Genomic DNA, 15,133 nt, shown 5'->3' on the forward strand with positions numbered 1-15,133 from the left:
TAATTGGAGATGCAGAGTTAGTTAGGCCTGGTGACTCATGACTATAATTGAAACACTTCATATACCAAGAGTTTGAGGCTAGTCTGGGTTACATAGTGAGCCCCGATAGAAGATTCTGGAAGAATCTGGTGCTCTTTAGGGATGAATAGCCGGATATCTTTCTCCATAAAATTATTAAATTATTAAAAGCCTACAGCATTTGAAACCAGTTCCCCCAGGAACCGAGAAAACACAAACGTGGCTCTCCCACAGAAAGCCAGTGGGTAGGTCAGCAATGAGAAGCTGTACACCAGCCAGGAAACTGGACAGTCACAGCGTGGACCTGGACTAATTGCCAGAGCAGTTGGAAAGTAGGCAGGAAAAATTGGCTCCGTGGCTTAGCAGCTTCACTGGACACAAAGAAGGACTTAAGCAGGGATGAAATTCTCTTGTTGGCAGCGACTGCCATCCCAGTGTTAGACCTCTGGGTTATTTGATTTGGTGCCCCAAATTTGTAGTAACCAGCTCTCTAGCTTAAAACACGAGATGAGCTTGCCAACATTCTTGGTGTGTCGTGGGAATGTCCCCCGGTTGCAGGCATCGCTTCTTGTGTTTAAGGACCACCATATGTATTTGCTGTGAACTCTGTTCACAAGGCTTGTTTATCTTTATATCAGATTGTAGCTTGACATTTCTATTTTAAAAGTCTTATAAAAGGTTCTGACAGCAGGTATATTGAACAACTTCTGAACCAGGAATTAAGTCTAAATGGGTTTCAAAACACAAGCACTCTGCTGGATACATCCACTTAAAATTTGACAATAAAACTAGAAATTCATAACAAAGTAATGTTTTTGATAATTCACTTAACCATTTAGAAACAACCACAATAATTTTCTAAGTAATTTTTATGCCAGAGAGGAAGTCAAAGCCACGAAGTCATGAGATATCTATAAATAATGACATTTAGGGGCTGAGCTAGCTTGGTGCTCGAGAACACCGGCTGTTTTTCCAGGGGACTCAGGTTCAGTTCTCAGCATCCACATGGTGGCTTAAAATTGTTTGTAACTCCAGTTGCAGGGCTCCCCAAATCCCCTTCTGGCCTCTGTGGACACCAGGCATGCTCATGGTACATAGACAGATATACATGCAAGCAAAACACCCAAACACGTTTTAAAAAGTAATGCCATTTGTAATAGTGTGGTGTAAGTTGTAGTTAACGCCCCCATTAGAAGGAAATCCATTGCTTTACTCAGCCGATTGCTGAATAAAAATGTTTGCAAGTTGCTATTGCTATTAGTGACCTCTCAGTGTTTCCACTCCCTCATGCATGAGGAAATTATGAAATAATTGAGTACTTATGTATCCTAGGGAGTCAAACCGAATCTTCTACCAGGGAAAACAAAAGAATATAGTTGGCTGTCTAGTCAAATAGAGAGACGAAGAGCCAGGCATGGTAGTGCTTACTTGTTATCCCAACATTTGGGAGGCAGAGTCAGGAAAACCTGGAGTTCAAGGTTATTCTTATCTATAGAGTGAATGGGAGACCAGCCTGGGTTACATGAGACTGTATCTCACTCCCCATATAGAGAAAATACACAATGTAGAGATAAAAATATTCACAATATTTCAATGTAGATAATGTGTGAAAAATATATAGGCTGATACAAGGAAACAAAATAGGCATAAAAGATACTTTGGGGGCTGGAGAGATGGCTCAGAGGTTAAGAGCATTGCCTGCTCTTCCAAAGGTCCTGAGTTCAATTCCCAGCAACCACATGGTGGCTCACAACCATCTGTAATGGGGTCTGGTGCCCTCTTCTGGCCTGCAGGCATATGCACAGACAGAATATTGTATACATAATAAATAAATAAATAAATATTTAAAAAAAAGATACTTTGGGCTAGAGAAATGGCTCTGTGGTTAAGAGCACTGGCTGCTCTTCCAGAAGATTTGGGCTTTTTAGCACCCATGTGGCAGCTTGCAAGTAGCTGTTACTCCAGCCTCATGGGATCCAGTGCCCTCTTCTGGCTCCTTAGGCACTGCACACACATAGTGCACATACATACATGCAGGCAAATCCCAGACATATACAATAAAAATAAAACTTAAAAATGGCGCATTGTTACAGATACGGAGATTAAATAGTAAGGGGTGTTGTATATAACATAAACCATTCAACTGAAGATGCCCTTAGAAAAGATGCCCTTCCAGGGAAGAGTGCGTTATCAAGTTTAACTCGAGATGGGGGTTAAAACCCAAATGCAGTAACAACTGTGGGATAAATTAGAAAAGTTCTCCAAGAACTCTCTCTCCAAATGTTTCTGGCACTAGAAGATCTTACAGGTAGATATTTTAAACTCTAAGGGAACAGATTTATGTTACTTAAACTGTTCAAGAAAGTAGAAAAATATGGAAGCCTTCTCAGTTAACTTGTTAATGCTTGGAAGGTCTTTAATAAAAAAACAGGCAAATGAAATGCCAATTCATAAAAAAGAAAATGAAAACAATAGCGTCCAATATTTACAGATACAGAAGAATGCTTTAAGCAAGGAATCAGCCGGAGAAACACAGATCCACATAGAACATGAAGCATACTTATGATAGTAAAGAAGGAATTATTTAGCAATGTAAAGAATAGTTATTGTGAGAAAGGCATTACTCATCAGTGTTTGTTTAATTGGCACCCCATATGTGCCGGAGTGCTGGGATTAGCCCCATGGCCTGCACGCTAGGCAAGTACTCTACCATTGAACTTCACCTTCAGCGCCTGCTCTCAATACTCCTGTCCCTCTCTGCCCTACTTATCTCCTTCCTATGGGCATGGATCCTTACAGACTGTTCAGGGTGCTGCAAAGCTAGCTACTGATACTGGACGGGTGTATGATCAAAAGATTGTTCTAGAGAAGTAGTTTTTGAAGTTTGGATTATTTTTCAAATCTCCAGAGTAATGGGGGGGGGTACAGAAGGGAGTATGTCATGATCAGGTGTGTAGAATGAATTGCCTGGACAGAATGAAGAACATAGTTTGGAGCGAAGGCAAAGCCACAGCAGGAAGTGGGTCAGGAGGCTGCTGAGCCGAGCCAGGGCAGCACAGGTGATGATCCAGGCCAACCGACTGTATAAAGTGAATGACTCCCCCAAGCTGTACGGACCGGCAGCCATGATGGAAGCTAAACCAACGTGGCTTGTACTGAGAATAGAGAAAAGTGGGTGGAAAGTTCCAAACACATGGGAAAAAGTGACATTAAGAGACAGCCAAAATGTCAACAAATGGGAGAGGGGGTCGCTGCTGATGAAATGCGAATAATGGCTTGCTTTAGAATGACTTAAACACGGTCATTAAAAGCTTAAAGAAAGATGAAGAATAAAGAGCAACTCTCAAGGGTCAGATATTGCTGTTCAGAGAATCGAATCAGGAGCAGGTGGGGATATAAAGAGAGCAATTAGAATTATCAGAATGAAAAATAGTTGATGACGTAAACTTAACACATGGGATACAATCTAGACTTTTCAGAGAGCGATCTGGGAGATGGTCCCAAGGAATCCATCCAGAACACAGTGCAGATAAAAGATTAAGTGTAAGAAGAAGAAGATAAGGTGTGTGGACAGCAGCCTGGGAGGCCTCTGAGCAGCAAAGAGGCTCACTAGTGAACAGTTCCCTGGGAGTAAGAGCTGGGAGCCGGTGAGAGTTGGAGAAAGCTCGCAAACATACTGTGGCTTCTGATTTCAGAGCCAAAACACTGGTAGACATGTTTAAACGAAGGAGCAGAAATCGAAGCTTAAATTAAGGTAATGCTAGTTGAGGTTAAGGACAGTCTTTGAGGTGGTGACAGCTTGACGGGGAGCAGATTTCCCTCCGGTCACAATAGTTGTTGGACACTGGGATGCTCTCTTTAAAGTGCTGTCAGAGCGAACAAGAAGAACTACTTTAACCTACAGTTCTGTACTCAGAGAAGCTGTCACTAAAGATAAAATTAAACTGGTTCCAGAATGTTAGAAACAGAGAGAGTGGCGTGCCTCTCAGAGTATCCCTGGAAGACTTACTGGAGGATACACTGTAGCCAGAAGAGAATCACAAAAGGGTCTCCACTAAAAATGTAACAAGAAATAGGTAAATAGTCTTGACAAGTTTAAATGCTAATGGGTATTATTCTTGGCACGTTTCAAAGGAAGGTTGCAGTTATATTTATTTTTAACAAAAATAGCATGGCTCACAGAAGGGCAGAAGTCAGTGGGTAAAGCATGTAACAGAGTTCCAGAGGTTTCTAGGAAAATTGTAAACATGTGTACCGCGAGATGCAGGATATGGAGGGATAAACAGAATAAAGAATTATGAACAAATTAAACAAACAAAAACTCAAACACCCAGGACTTCATTCAGTGGAATGCTGGAGAGGAGGGAAAGAAAATAACCCACAAAAAATAGAAATTGACAGGCTCGGAGTGATTCCAAACACAGTGGTTGCAATAAATATAATAGACTAAGCTAGCTGTTAAAATATTAGGAAACCAGATTTGATTAAAATGCAACTTCAATTTGTTATAGGAGACATTATTAAGAAAACAAAAACACAGGGCCCAGTGGTGGTGGTGCACGCCTTTAATCCCAGCACTCGGGAGGCAGAGGAAGGTGGAGCTCTGTGAGTTTAAAGTCAGCTTGGTCTATAGAGCGAGTTCCAGGACAGGCTCCAAAGCTACACAGAGAAACCCTGTCTCGAAGAACAAAAAACAAAACAAAAACAAAAAAGAAAGAAATAAAAAAGAAAATAACACGGCATGGAAAGGTTTAGAACGAGGGAAGGGATAAAGACGCAGGAGGGATATAACGACTAAGAAAGCCAGCATAGCAGTGTGCAAACAAGACCATGTAGAAGCTCACTGGAAAAGCATAGGCATAAAGGAACACGCCATTGTCTCCCGGGAGTGTTTCTTCCCAGTGTTTTCCACTGTGTGGATGGAACACTGCTCTACAGTGCCCCGGTTCTCGTCCCTGTTTCTTGTATCTGTGTTCTGGAGCAACTTATGTTTAGCTATGTCCCTTCTCCCCTTTCCTCTTGGAGTATTCCGTGGGGCGGTCCCCACAGGAGGGTTCTTGCCGGTGCCTCACAGTCCCTGAGCTGTAGGTAGTTTCTGAAGTTTGTCTAGATTTGTTTCATGGTCACACGGAAATGTGTGTTCTTACCTGGTCTTTGTCAGTAACAAAGGAATGATTTCAGCTCTTCGCTGACTTACTCTTCTTTGTTGCTTTGTTTTAAATTTCTTCAAGATAGAGTAGCCTACTTCGTAGTGAAGAGAACTGGAGGCTGGAGAGATGGCTTAGCACTTAAGAGGACCCAGGTTTGATTTCCAGCACCCACATGGCAGCTCATAACCATCTGTTACTTGAGTTTAAGGGGTTCTGACACCCTCTTCTGGACTCTGTGGGCACCATGCATGCATGTGGTACACAGACATACAGACAGAACAAATATCCACACATACAAAAATAAATATTAGAAAAAAAGGTAAAGAGGACAGACCACTGAGAACCAACAGTCATGGATGAGTACTGGTAAGGTGGTCTTGGGTTTAGGAAGCGTGAACTGGCACTGTGAATGCAGCTTTATGAGCTTTGCCTTTGCCTAGCATGTGTAAAACCATGGGCTCTGTCTCCTGCAGGGAAACAAAACAGCAACAAAAAAACTCAAAGCAAGAACTGACAAAGTTTTAGGGAGGAGTAGACAAAACCTTCAGTTTAGTGGGAGAGTCTCAGAAAACAATGCTATAATAGAAGATAATTGTGAGGCCTATAAAGTATTTGAACAGTACAGTAAACAGATCCAACTTTGTATCTTTTCTCTCAACAAAAGAAAAAGAAATATATCCTGGATTGCGAAAAAGAGAAGAGAAAGGTCTGTGTATTATTAGGAAATTTAAAATAATGCCATATAGATTATGCTCCCTGAATATGACAATTAATTTATCAACCAACAATAAATTACTTGAGAGGAAAATAATCTTGTATTTGGAAAGCGTTTTTCCCAAGGCCCCTTTAAATAACCCGTGGGCAGAAAAGGAAACCACAAAAGAGCTGACAAAATATTTAGAACAAGATGTCAATAAAAACACTACCTATCGAAGTGTGTGGGATGCGGTTAAAGTGGCGCTCACACACAGATGCAGAGCTGCAGATGTGTCTGTGAAAGAGAAGACAGGCCAAACGAGTAAACGTGCAGATTGATAAGCCAGGAAAAGAGAAGGATGAGGACAGGCATGCGACGTGGGAGTTACGTGGACAAGGTGAAAAGCCTATGGCAGGGAAGCCTCAGCTAGGAACAGAATGTGGGAAGGATGCAGGTGGGTGATGGAGTGAACGTGGCTGAGTCGGGAGAGCCTGGGTCTAGCCTCAGCACTGCTGGATGAAGCAGAAAACTAGCCTATGAACCGGCCACGGTTACTGCTATGCTGGAGGACGCAGCTGCTAATAATGGAGCCCGAGATCATAAAAACAACATAATAGCAATGCATGCCATGGGTGCTTGGGTAGAAAAACTTAAATTATGGAAAATGACTCATAGAAAACTTACATGTTTACCATTAAAGAACGGTAAGGGGGCCTCTTATAAAGGATAGCGGGGCCAGAGATGTCATACAGCAAACCTTTAGTGAACCAAAAAAGGGGAAAAAAAATCCATGTATCACACACATCATCTCAGAAGATAGGAAATAGGCTGTGATTTTGCTTGGTTGGAATAATACCTTGTTATGGAAACTTGGCAAGGGAGGTGCATGAAGGAAAAAAGAGGCCAGCGTTGTTTTGGAGCATAGAAGTGATGATCTAAATAAACAACAGCCAATTAAACTCAGCAGAATATTAAAAAATCATATATCACAAACACTCAGCGTTTCACCCGTGGAATGAAACAACCCACGAGGTCAACGGATTAAAAATCCTATGATGATCTAAGCAGACGCGGAAAGTGTTCCGTGAAATTCAGCGCTTTGATAATGTGCTAAATGAATCAGGGAACAGGCTAAATTTAGAGTCTTATGTTGACTCCCTTTCCCAAGCAGATTCCATCCCACTTATATTTTGAGTAAATCCAGATTTTCAAATATTAGATTATCTTTCATAAAGGTTCATTTGCATATCAAAATGTAAATATATCCAGAAGCTGGGCCCAGTTATCTGGGAGAATAAAAACCAAACAAAAAAAAAAAAAACAAAAACAAAAAACAAACAGAATCTACAAACCAAAAAATAATTGTGACCTTGAAAGATGCAACTTAATTGCATTCAGGTGTGATCCCTAGGTATCTACCACCCCTGGGGAACACAGGAAGGAGCCCGTTTTCTCACCTTTAGTGTGGTGTCCCTATCCCTAAGGCTGGCTGGGAAGGCAGATCTGTTTCCAGGGAGATGGAAGTGAACCGAGGACCTTGCCTGGTGTGACCGCAGCCACTTTATCCCCTGACTGTCTTTCATGGCTGCCTTCATCGTGCCCTTATCTGTGCCCAGGTCCAAACTGAAGACAGTGCACGAGCGGATCCCCTTGGCTGGACTGAGCAAGTTGCCCAGCGTCCCGCAGATTGCCAAGGTAAAACATGAACATAAAGGGAAGGTGGCTTTTTCTGTCCGCCCAGGGCTGGTTCTGGGGTGGGTTTGCAGGCTCTGCTCTTTGCCTCGATGGAGGGAGGTGGCTTAGCAGCTGCCTCTGTCTTCCTCCCTCCCTCCAGCTCGTCCTTGCATCTCAAGCTGCTCCACTCAGGAGACAGGAGAAGTTGGAAGGCAGGCTTGACCATGGCTAGTGCGTCAGAGGAGGACGGTGGTGGCCATCGGTGCTTTCACTGAGGGGTTGGGGCTGGGCTGAGGGTGATCCAGATCCAGTCCTGACCTGAGGAAGGGGCAGTCGGGGCAGTTGAGGCTCATGTCACTCACTGTATGAGTGATGGGGGTACTTGGGAATGGAATCAGCACGGTGGAGTCACTGGGCTGAGTGGGACCCTCACTCCGAATACATAGAATGTGTTCACTCTGAATACAGGAATGCCAGAAGAATTGTGCCTTTTGTTGGAGTTGGGGAGGGATGGCTTCTTGGTATTGTCTTCTAGTCAGAATGGAAATGTTTCTTAGACTTTATTTTTTTTTTTGCTTCCCTTTCATTTATTACAAAACCCTAGGACCCCAGAGTGTCCTGGGGCCACATTAGTGAACAGCAGAATTTGACCCGCTGTGCCTGGTCCTCCCATGATGCTTTCTGTCTGTGGGCAGAGGAACCTGTTTGTACGTTATAGACATAGTTTTTGACCCGTGTGTTTCTTTCACAGGCTTTCTGTGATGATGCAGTGGGGCTGAAATTCAATCCTGTCCTGTATCCCAAGGTGAGGACCCTGTGTCCCTGTGGACTAGTTGTTGTCCATGGCTCTGCAGCTTGGCTTGGATCTGTACATGTGGGGCTCCATGGGGGAGCTCCTTGCATCATGGAGAGGCCATGTGGGGTCGCTATGTGATCTTCTATGTCTTCCTCTTTTCTCACTTAGCCCTCCACAAACTGGTACCCTGGGAACCATCCTCAGTCATACCTGGGCTTCCAACCCACTGAGTAGGTCCCAGGCCTGCTGTGAAGGTTGATGGGGAAGTGTTTCTGCCTCTCCCCAGCTGTACTTCTCTGAGACCAGGGTTGGGGTTGGGCAGATTCTCTTTTCACCAGGCAGTCAGATCCACCCCGACATCATGGAGGTATGGGGTGCAGAACTCGGAAATGCACTAGGAAATAAGAGGCCACACCTTGGCTCCCCGTTGCCCATGTTACTGCAGCTCTGAGGTCCTCTAAGCCTTGCTGGCCTTAGTTAATAAACTGGCAGTTCTCTGATATTGGCTCTCTTACGACCGGCCTGATCTTGACCCCAGTTCTAGTACAGGGATGTGCACGGGGAAAAGCAATAATAACAAAACAAACCAACAAATGCAGTCAACAGCAATTACAGCATGGCAGTGCTTAAATCACCCACAGTGGAGAATTGCTTGAAATTGCCCATAGGAAAAGACCCCGTGTACGGAGTGCTGCTTCATAAGCCAGCAGAGGCTCGGGGAGGAAATGGAAGCAGAGATGCGCTTCCTCTATGGCTTCTGCTGTGGCCAATCCCGCTGCAGCTGAAGCTTGCGGGGTGAGTTCTGTCCATCCCCCAAGTCTCAGCTCTAATGACCAGGAATCAGGAGACGAGGTTTCTGGCAGGGAAGCAAGACCTTCACCCTGCTTCGACATTCGGAACACCCTCGAATGTCCTAGATGGCTACCACTGGGCACAGCGGTAGAAGCATATGTGTGTCTGTGGGGGTGAGCTGGTGGCGCAGTCCTCAGCTGCATAGGCCCCTCCTCTCAGATGCCTCTTTGGAGTTGTTTTATTGTCTGTAGTCACCAGCAATATGCTGCACTCCAGAGAACATTTTGCATCATTCAGACTGACCTACCTTTGTAATCAAAGCTGAATTAGTGAGGTTTAATAACCAGTAAAATCCCATCAAAAAGGCCTAGCTGAACTCGGGTTTGGCAGTTCTTGCCACAGCCGTATCCATCAAGAGGTTGCAGGGTGCTCATTCACAGGTTTGCCTTGGGAAGCCCGAAGGGCCTGGTGGGAATGGAAGAACAGCTCTACTTCATGCTGTCTGTCTGAGGCCCACTGAGGTCCGGCTGAGATGTGGATCTGGATGAGAAGTGTGTGTTTCCACATGCGTAGAGTTACATGTTCTGTGGAAGGTCTCTGTGACCAGCCTTTCCCCTGCAGGGTACCTGTTCTTCCCTTTAACTCACCGAGGCAGCCATGGAGGGCAACTTATAGGGTGGCCAGCAGAACTCTCACTGGGAGAGCTAGGGAGCGCCCCTTTCCTCAGACAGCCGAGGCCTTCACAGAGGTAAAGTGCAATGGCAGCCTGTTATTGGCCACGTATCTCAGCCCAGCCAAGCTGGGTTCTTCCTCTAGCACAGCACATGGCCAGTCCCTCCTTTGTGTCGTAGAGGTTTCCCAGAAGCCCTCAGGTAATCTTCTCTTTCTCATAAGCTAGTTCAGTTCTGATGTTTCCGGAGGGTTCCATAGGTGATGATGGCAGCAGCAGCTGCTCTGTGCTCACCACTGTATTGCCTTGTCTTGTTGAGTCTGTGAAATTCCACATCTGCCTTTGATCGAGCTGACGCATAGTGAGGCTGACTGGTCACTAAGAACTACATGGTACAAAGCACTGATTCAGAATCAGACTTAAGTATTTCTTAATTAAGTAATTCACATCCCAATTTTGTGAGGCAAAACGGAAGCGTAACTAGAGCCTATGGCCAGGCTTTTTTTTTTTTTTTCCACCTTTGCGCATCTTCCTCGAGTGCATCCATCTTATGGGTTGACATCTGAGCAGGAGCAATGACTCAAACTTACATTTCTGAAAAGAATCTGAATTCGAGCACAGCCTTCCTTGCTGACCATTTGTCTGGGGAAAGGGTTGACTTTATTATTTTATTTTATTTTATTTTTTTTGATTTTCGAGACAGGGTTTCTCTGTAGCTTTTGGTTCCTGTCCTGGAACTAGCTCTTGTAGACCAGGCTGGCCTCGAACTCACAGAGATCTGCTTGCCTCTGCCCCCCGAGTGCTGGGATTAAAGGCGTGTGCCACCACCACCCAGCGACTTTATTATTTTTTTATATATATATACAAATAAAACCGTGGGGCAAAGTGAATTCCTTATGTCCCAGCTGTGGCTGGTACATCTGGATGGATCAGAATGGGAGGTTTGGCTACCGCTGGGGAAGCTCAGGTGCTGGGAGCCAGTGTGGGCCTTAGAGCAGCTTCCTGGCACGGGCCAGTTCTTTGCTTCTCCTCCTCTGCGTGAGTAGCTGTCTCCTGTCTGGGCCCACTCTCCGACAAAGTGGACTTATCTTTCCCTTGCCTCCTGTTGATGTCAGTCTTGATTTTTTTTCCCTTTCCACATTTTTTAGGCCTCTCAGATGATTGTGTCCTATGATGAACACGATGTCAACAACACTTTCAAATTTGGGGTCATTTATCAAAAAGCCAGGCAGGTAAGCACCATAGTTCATGTTGGTCACTGTAGTTTTTTGTTTATGGTAAGCACCATGGTTCACATTGGTCACCATCGTCTCTAGTTCATGGTAAGCACAAGCATTCACGTTGGTCACCGTACCCTCTTGTTTATGATAAGCACATGGTTCACGTTGGTTGGTCACTGTAACCTATTGTTTATGGTAAACACCATGGTTTACGTTGGTCACCATAGCCTCTTGTTTATAACTTTTTATTGTTTCTTCACCCCAAGAGCAGGGGTCCTGAGTTAGGCTCTTTTTGTCTTTTTAAAGATCTGCTTTATTTTTTAATTATGTGTATATGTGTGTGTGTTGTGTGTGGGTATGTACACACGTGTGTATAGGAGCCCATGGGGTCCAGAAGAGGGGGTTGGATTCCCAGGAACTGGAATCAGATGTGAACCATCGATGCGGCTGTGAGGAACTAAATCCAGGTCCTCTGCAAGAACAGCAAGTGCTCTTAATCACGGAGTCATCTCTCCAGCCCCTTCTCTCTCTTTTCAATTAGAACATTTAATGTATTTTTTATTTTAGCCTAGCATACGAAGCTAATCTGGGCATCTTCATCTCTGTGTCATTATACCTTGTTCTCCTTTGTTTCTGTCCCCTACTGTTTTCCTCCTGGAATTCAGCAGGTTCCCTTTCACCTTCCAGTCAGCTTTTTTGTTACACATTCTCCACTACCCACTCTGTTTCCTGTCTCCATTGGAATCTCTTCATCTTTCATGATCACAAACACACACACACACACCATGCACACATGTGAGTACACACATACACATAAATTTTTTGTTTGATTTGTTTTTCCTTTGAGTTTTGAGACATGGTTTTACTAGGCAGCCTTGGCTGGCCTGGAATTTACTACATAGACCATACTGGCCTTGAATTCAGAGATCTGCTTGACTCTCCTTCCTTGGTGCTGGGATTAATAAGGGTGTGCACCACCATGCCTGGCAGATACACATAAGTTTTTAAGTTCAGGGGCCACATACGCGACATTTGTTTTTCTGAGTCTGGCTTATTTTACTTAACACAATTATTTTCAGTTGTATCCATTTTCCTGAAAATGTCAAAATTTCAGTTTTCTTCATGGTTGCATAAAATCCCATTGTGTGGTATTTGCCTGTTCATCTTTTGATAGACAACTATGCTGGTTTCATTTCCTGGCTGTTGTAAATACTGTGTTCATAGCTATGGATATGTAAATATCTCTGTGGCTATTAAATGCTCTGAATACAGTTGTCACATTCAAAACATAAATTGGATTGGAGGTAGGTGAATGTTCAAGGAAGACAACTTTGCAATAAGGTCTGCAAGTCTTATAGAGAATGGTTTAGTTCTCACACAGTAAAGTCTAAATTCTTCCTTGCTCCTTCAGCTTCTGTTTATCTGAGGGCTATGAACCAGAGAAAAACACAAACAACAGAGAGGGAATGGGTTAGCCTAGGCTATTCTTCTCCCACCTTTTTCTAGTGAGAAATTAGCCTTTTCTCCTCATTCATTGGGGTGTAGGAGCCCAGTGATGTCATGTTGGTAGGTTGAAATCAGCCTTGTTGGAAATATTTACACCATGGAAATTAGAGCAAAACTTGTGTTCCCTTGCTGGGAAAGCAGGTTGTTAAACCTGTTTTCTACAATGAACATTGCTAATGTCCTGAGCAAGATGGTCAGCCAAAGGCACTGGTGTCTCCTCATCCAGGTTCTGTGAGGAGATTCCAAGCTCATTTCTCCTTTGTATCTAGTACCCAGCATGGGGACACACACAGGCACACACACCACACACACACACACACCACACACACATGCATACAAACACACTTTATGAATTTATATGTGTGTAAGAGTCTATTGGTATGTGATTAATGAGTGAATACGAAATTTGGCTTTGCTAATTGCAGGTCATTGATGTTCTGTGTTTTTTTTTTTTTTCATGGCCATCTCTTTCTTGGTTAGTTGATTTCCTTGTTGGTTAGATGGTTTCTTTTTCTGAAGATATTAGACCACAAAAGGCACAGGTCTGCTTCAAAGCACTAATTGGGTGAAGAGTTACAAAGTCCGCATGGATGCATCTCATAATTCAAGGGAGAGGATTCAGGTTGCCACTGTAATGACTTTCACATATTAACGCCTTTATTTCATATATCTTGGCTACTATCACCCCTGTAATTAAAGCTCTTTGCTTGTGAAATTTACCAAAACATACTTTACAAGGTGATTATAATTCAATGTTCCAGCAAAGTTGTAATTATTGAATATTAACTATCCACCTCTGAGAAGGAAGGAGCCGTGTTTTATTTATGTACCCAGTGCTGCTGCTGCAGGGGAGAAGCTAGGAAAATTAAAAAAAAAAAAAAAAAAAAGGCAGGCAGATTGTTGCTTTGCAAACCTACAGCTGGGGGACATTTAATACGAACATTTGTTGCATAAATGCTCTAAACTGGTCTTTGGATAAAAATAAGCCTCACCTAACTGTCCTGTTTGTCATGTTCTGTGCTGAGCACTGTGGGTGATAGTGATGACTAAGGCCTCCTCCCTGAGCGTATGGTCAAGCTCAAGGGCTGTACAAAAACAAAGACAATGATGATAGCCATGCTGACTGTGAATCCCGGGAGAGCAGTGCCAGCCCCAGAAGGCACACTAGGTTGTTTCCTATTGGAGATGTAGCTTTCCTGGAAGCAGCTACCTTCCCACACAGTTTGTAGTAACAAGGTCTTCTTGGCTTGCTGAGGATCAGGGTTAGTACACTCTGTAAACTGGAGGGTAGTAGACTGTTTAGACTTCGGAGCCCTGGGGACCACCACATCCACTCTACTCTGCATGTAGAAGCAGCCTCAGACACATAAGTAAATGAGTTGCGCTGGCAGTGTTCCAATAAAACTTTATTTATGAAAACAGGAAGTGGGCCAGTCTTGACCACCTGGACAAGCATTAGCTGCCTCCTGTTGAACAGCAGTGTTCACCTGCTGGTGGGTCTCCCTCAGGGTCTGCATCACAGTGTTTGACGCTATTAACTACTATTTCTCTAAAAATGTTTTAAAACTTAAGTGTATCTATTATTTATTTCTTTATTTTTGTGGTGCTGGGGATCAAGTCCAGGGCCTTACACATGCTAAGCAAGTGTTTTACCATGCCCCCAGACCCTTGGGGCTTTTATTTTGAGAGGAAATTATACAACGCTACTCTAACTGGAAAGCCATTCTCACTGTCTCTTGCTATGAAGTGAAAGCAGTTTTGTGTGTGTCTGTATGTGTGTGTGTGTGTTCATGCGTGCCCGAGAGTGCATGAGTATGTGTGCAAATGTGTATTTGATTTATTTTGTTTTGCTTTTGAGACTGTAGTTCAGGCTGATATTGAACTTGCTATGTAGCCCATTCGGGCTTGGAACTCATTTTTCTTCTGTCACAACCTTCTGCTTGCTGAGATTACCGAGAAATGCTATTAAAAAGCAAAATGAAGTTGTTGAGATGAGTTAGATTATGTCGCCTTGTGAAAGCGTAGAACCTGAGGTCTGATCTTATTTATTGTAAAACAGGCTGGGAGTGTCAAGCCCAGTAGTAGAGCGTTAGTGGGGTGTGAGGAAAGCCCCGAGTTCTACCCTTAGCCGGCATGGGGGGCCTAGGGAGCTGTCTGGTGGAGACTTTGGCCTTGAATAGACTGGCGAATTGGAATGTCTTTTGTGTAGCTGCAGGTGTTTGTGGATCCTGCCTCCGTGGGCAGAGCACATGGATTAGGTAGGACTTGTCAGTGATTTAAGTCTGAGAGAGCTTATTCTTACTTTCAGTTTTGCTTTCTTTAGTAGTTATTAATCTTCTTAGTTTTGCATAGGAGGAAATAGCAGAGAAAGGTCTGATGCTTTTACCCAGTTTCCCTAGAGGTCAGGTCTCAAACTACAGTGCTGTGTCACAACCAGGATTGCTGACATAATGGACATATTACTCCAGTTTCCCCAGTTCTCATGGACTTAAAAACACCTATCTGTCTGTCTGTCTGTCCACATGCATTCAGAGGTCAGAGGAAAGCTTTCAGGGGTCAGTTCTTTACACTGTGTGGATCCAGGAATTGAACTCAGGTCGTCAGGGATGA

At 43.8% G+C, this 15,133-nt stretch overlaps 1 protein-coding gene across 7 annotated transcripts in view; it reads left to right on the plus strand.

Moving 5' to 3' along the window:
- Nucleotides 1–15,133, plus strand: part of Rap1gap2 (RAP1 GTPase activating protein 2) — a 227,824-nt gene that overhangs the window by 177,856 nt on the left and 34,835 nt on the right. For all 7 annotated transcript variants that reach the window (XM_041665619.1, XM_041665621.1, XM_041665622.1 and 4 more), the window contains 3 exons: nucleotides 7,482–7,560; nucleotides 8,291–8,344; nucleotides 10,946–11,029. In XM_041665619.1, the coding sequence (XP_041521553.1) occupies nucleotides 7,482–7,560; nucleotides 8,291–8,344; nucleotides 10,946–11,029 (217 nt within the window). The remainder of the gene's footprint in view (nucleotides 1–7,481; nucleotides 7,561–8,290; nucleotides 8,345–10,945; nucleotides 11,030–15,133) is intronic.

Source organism: Microtus oregoni, unplaced genomic scaffold (genome assembly GCF_018167655.1).
Source record: "Microtus oregoni isolate MIOR12 unplaced genomic scaffold, Mior012 000015F_ref0000493, whole genome shotgun sequence".
NCBI classification, from domain to species: domain Eukaryota; kingdom Metazoa; phylum Chordata; class Mammalia; order Rodentia; family Cricetidae; genus Microtus; species Microtus oregoni.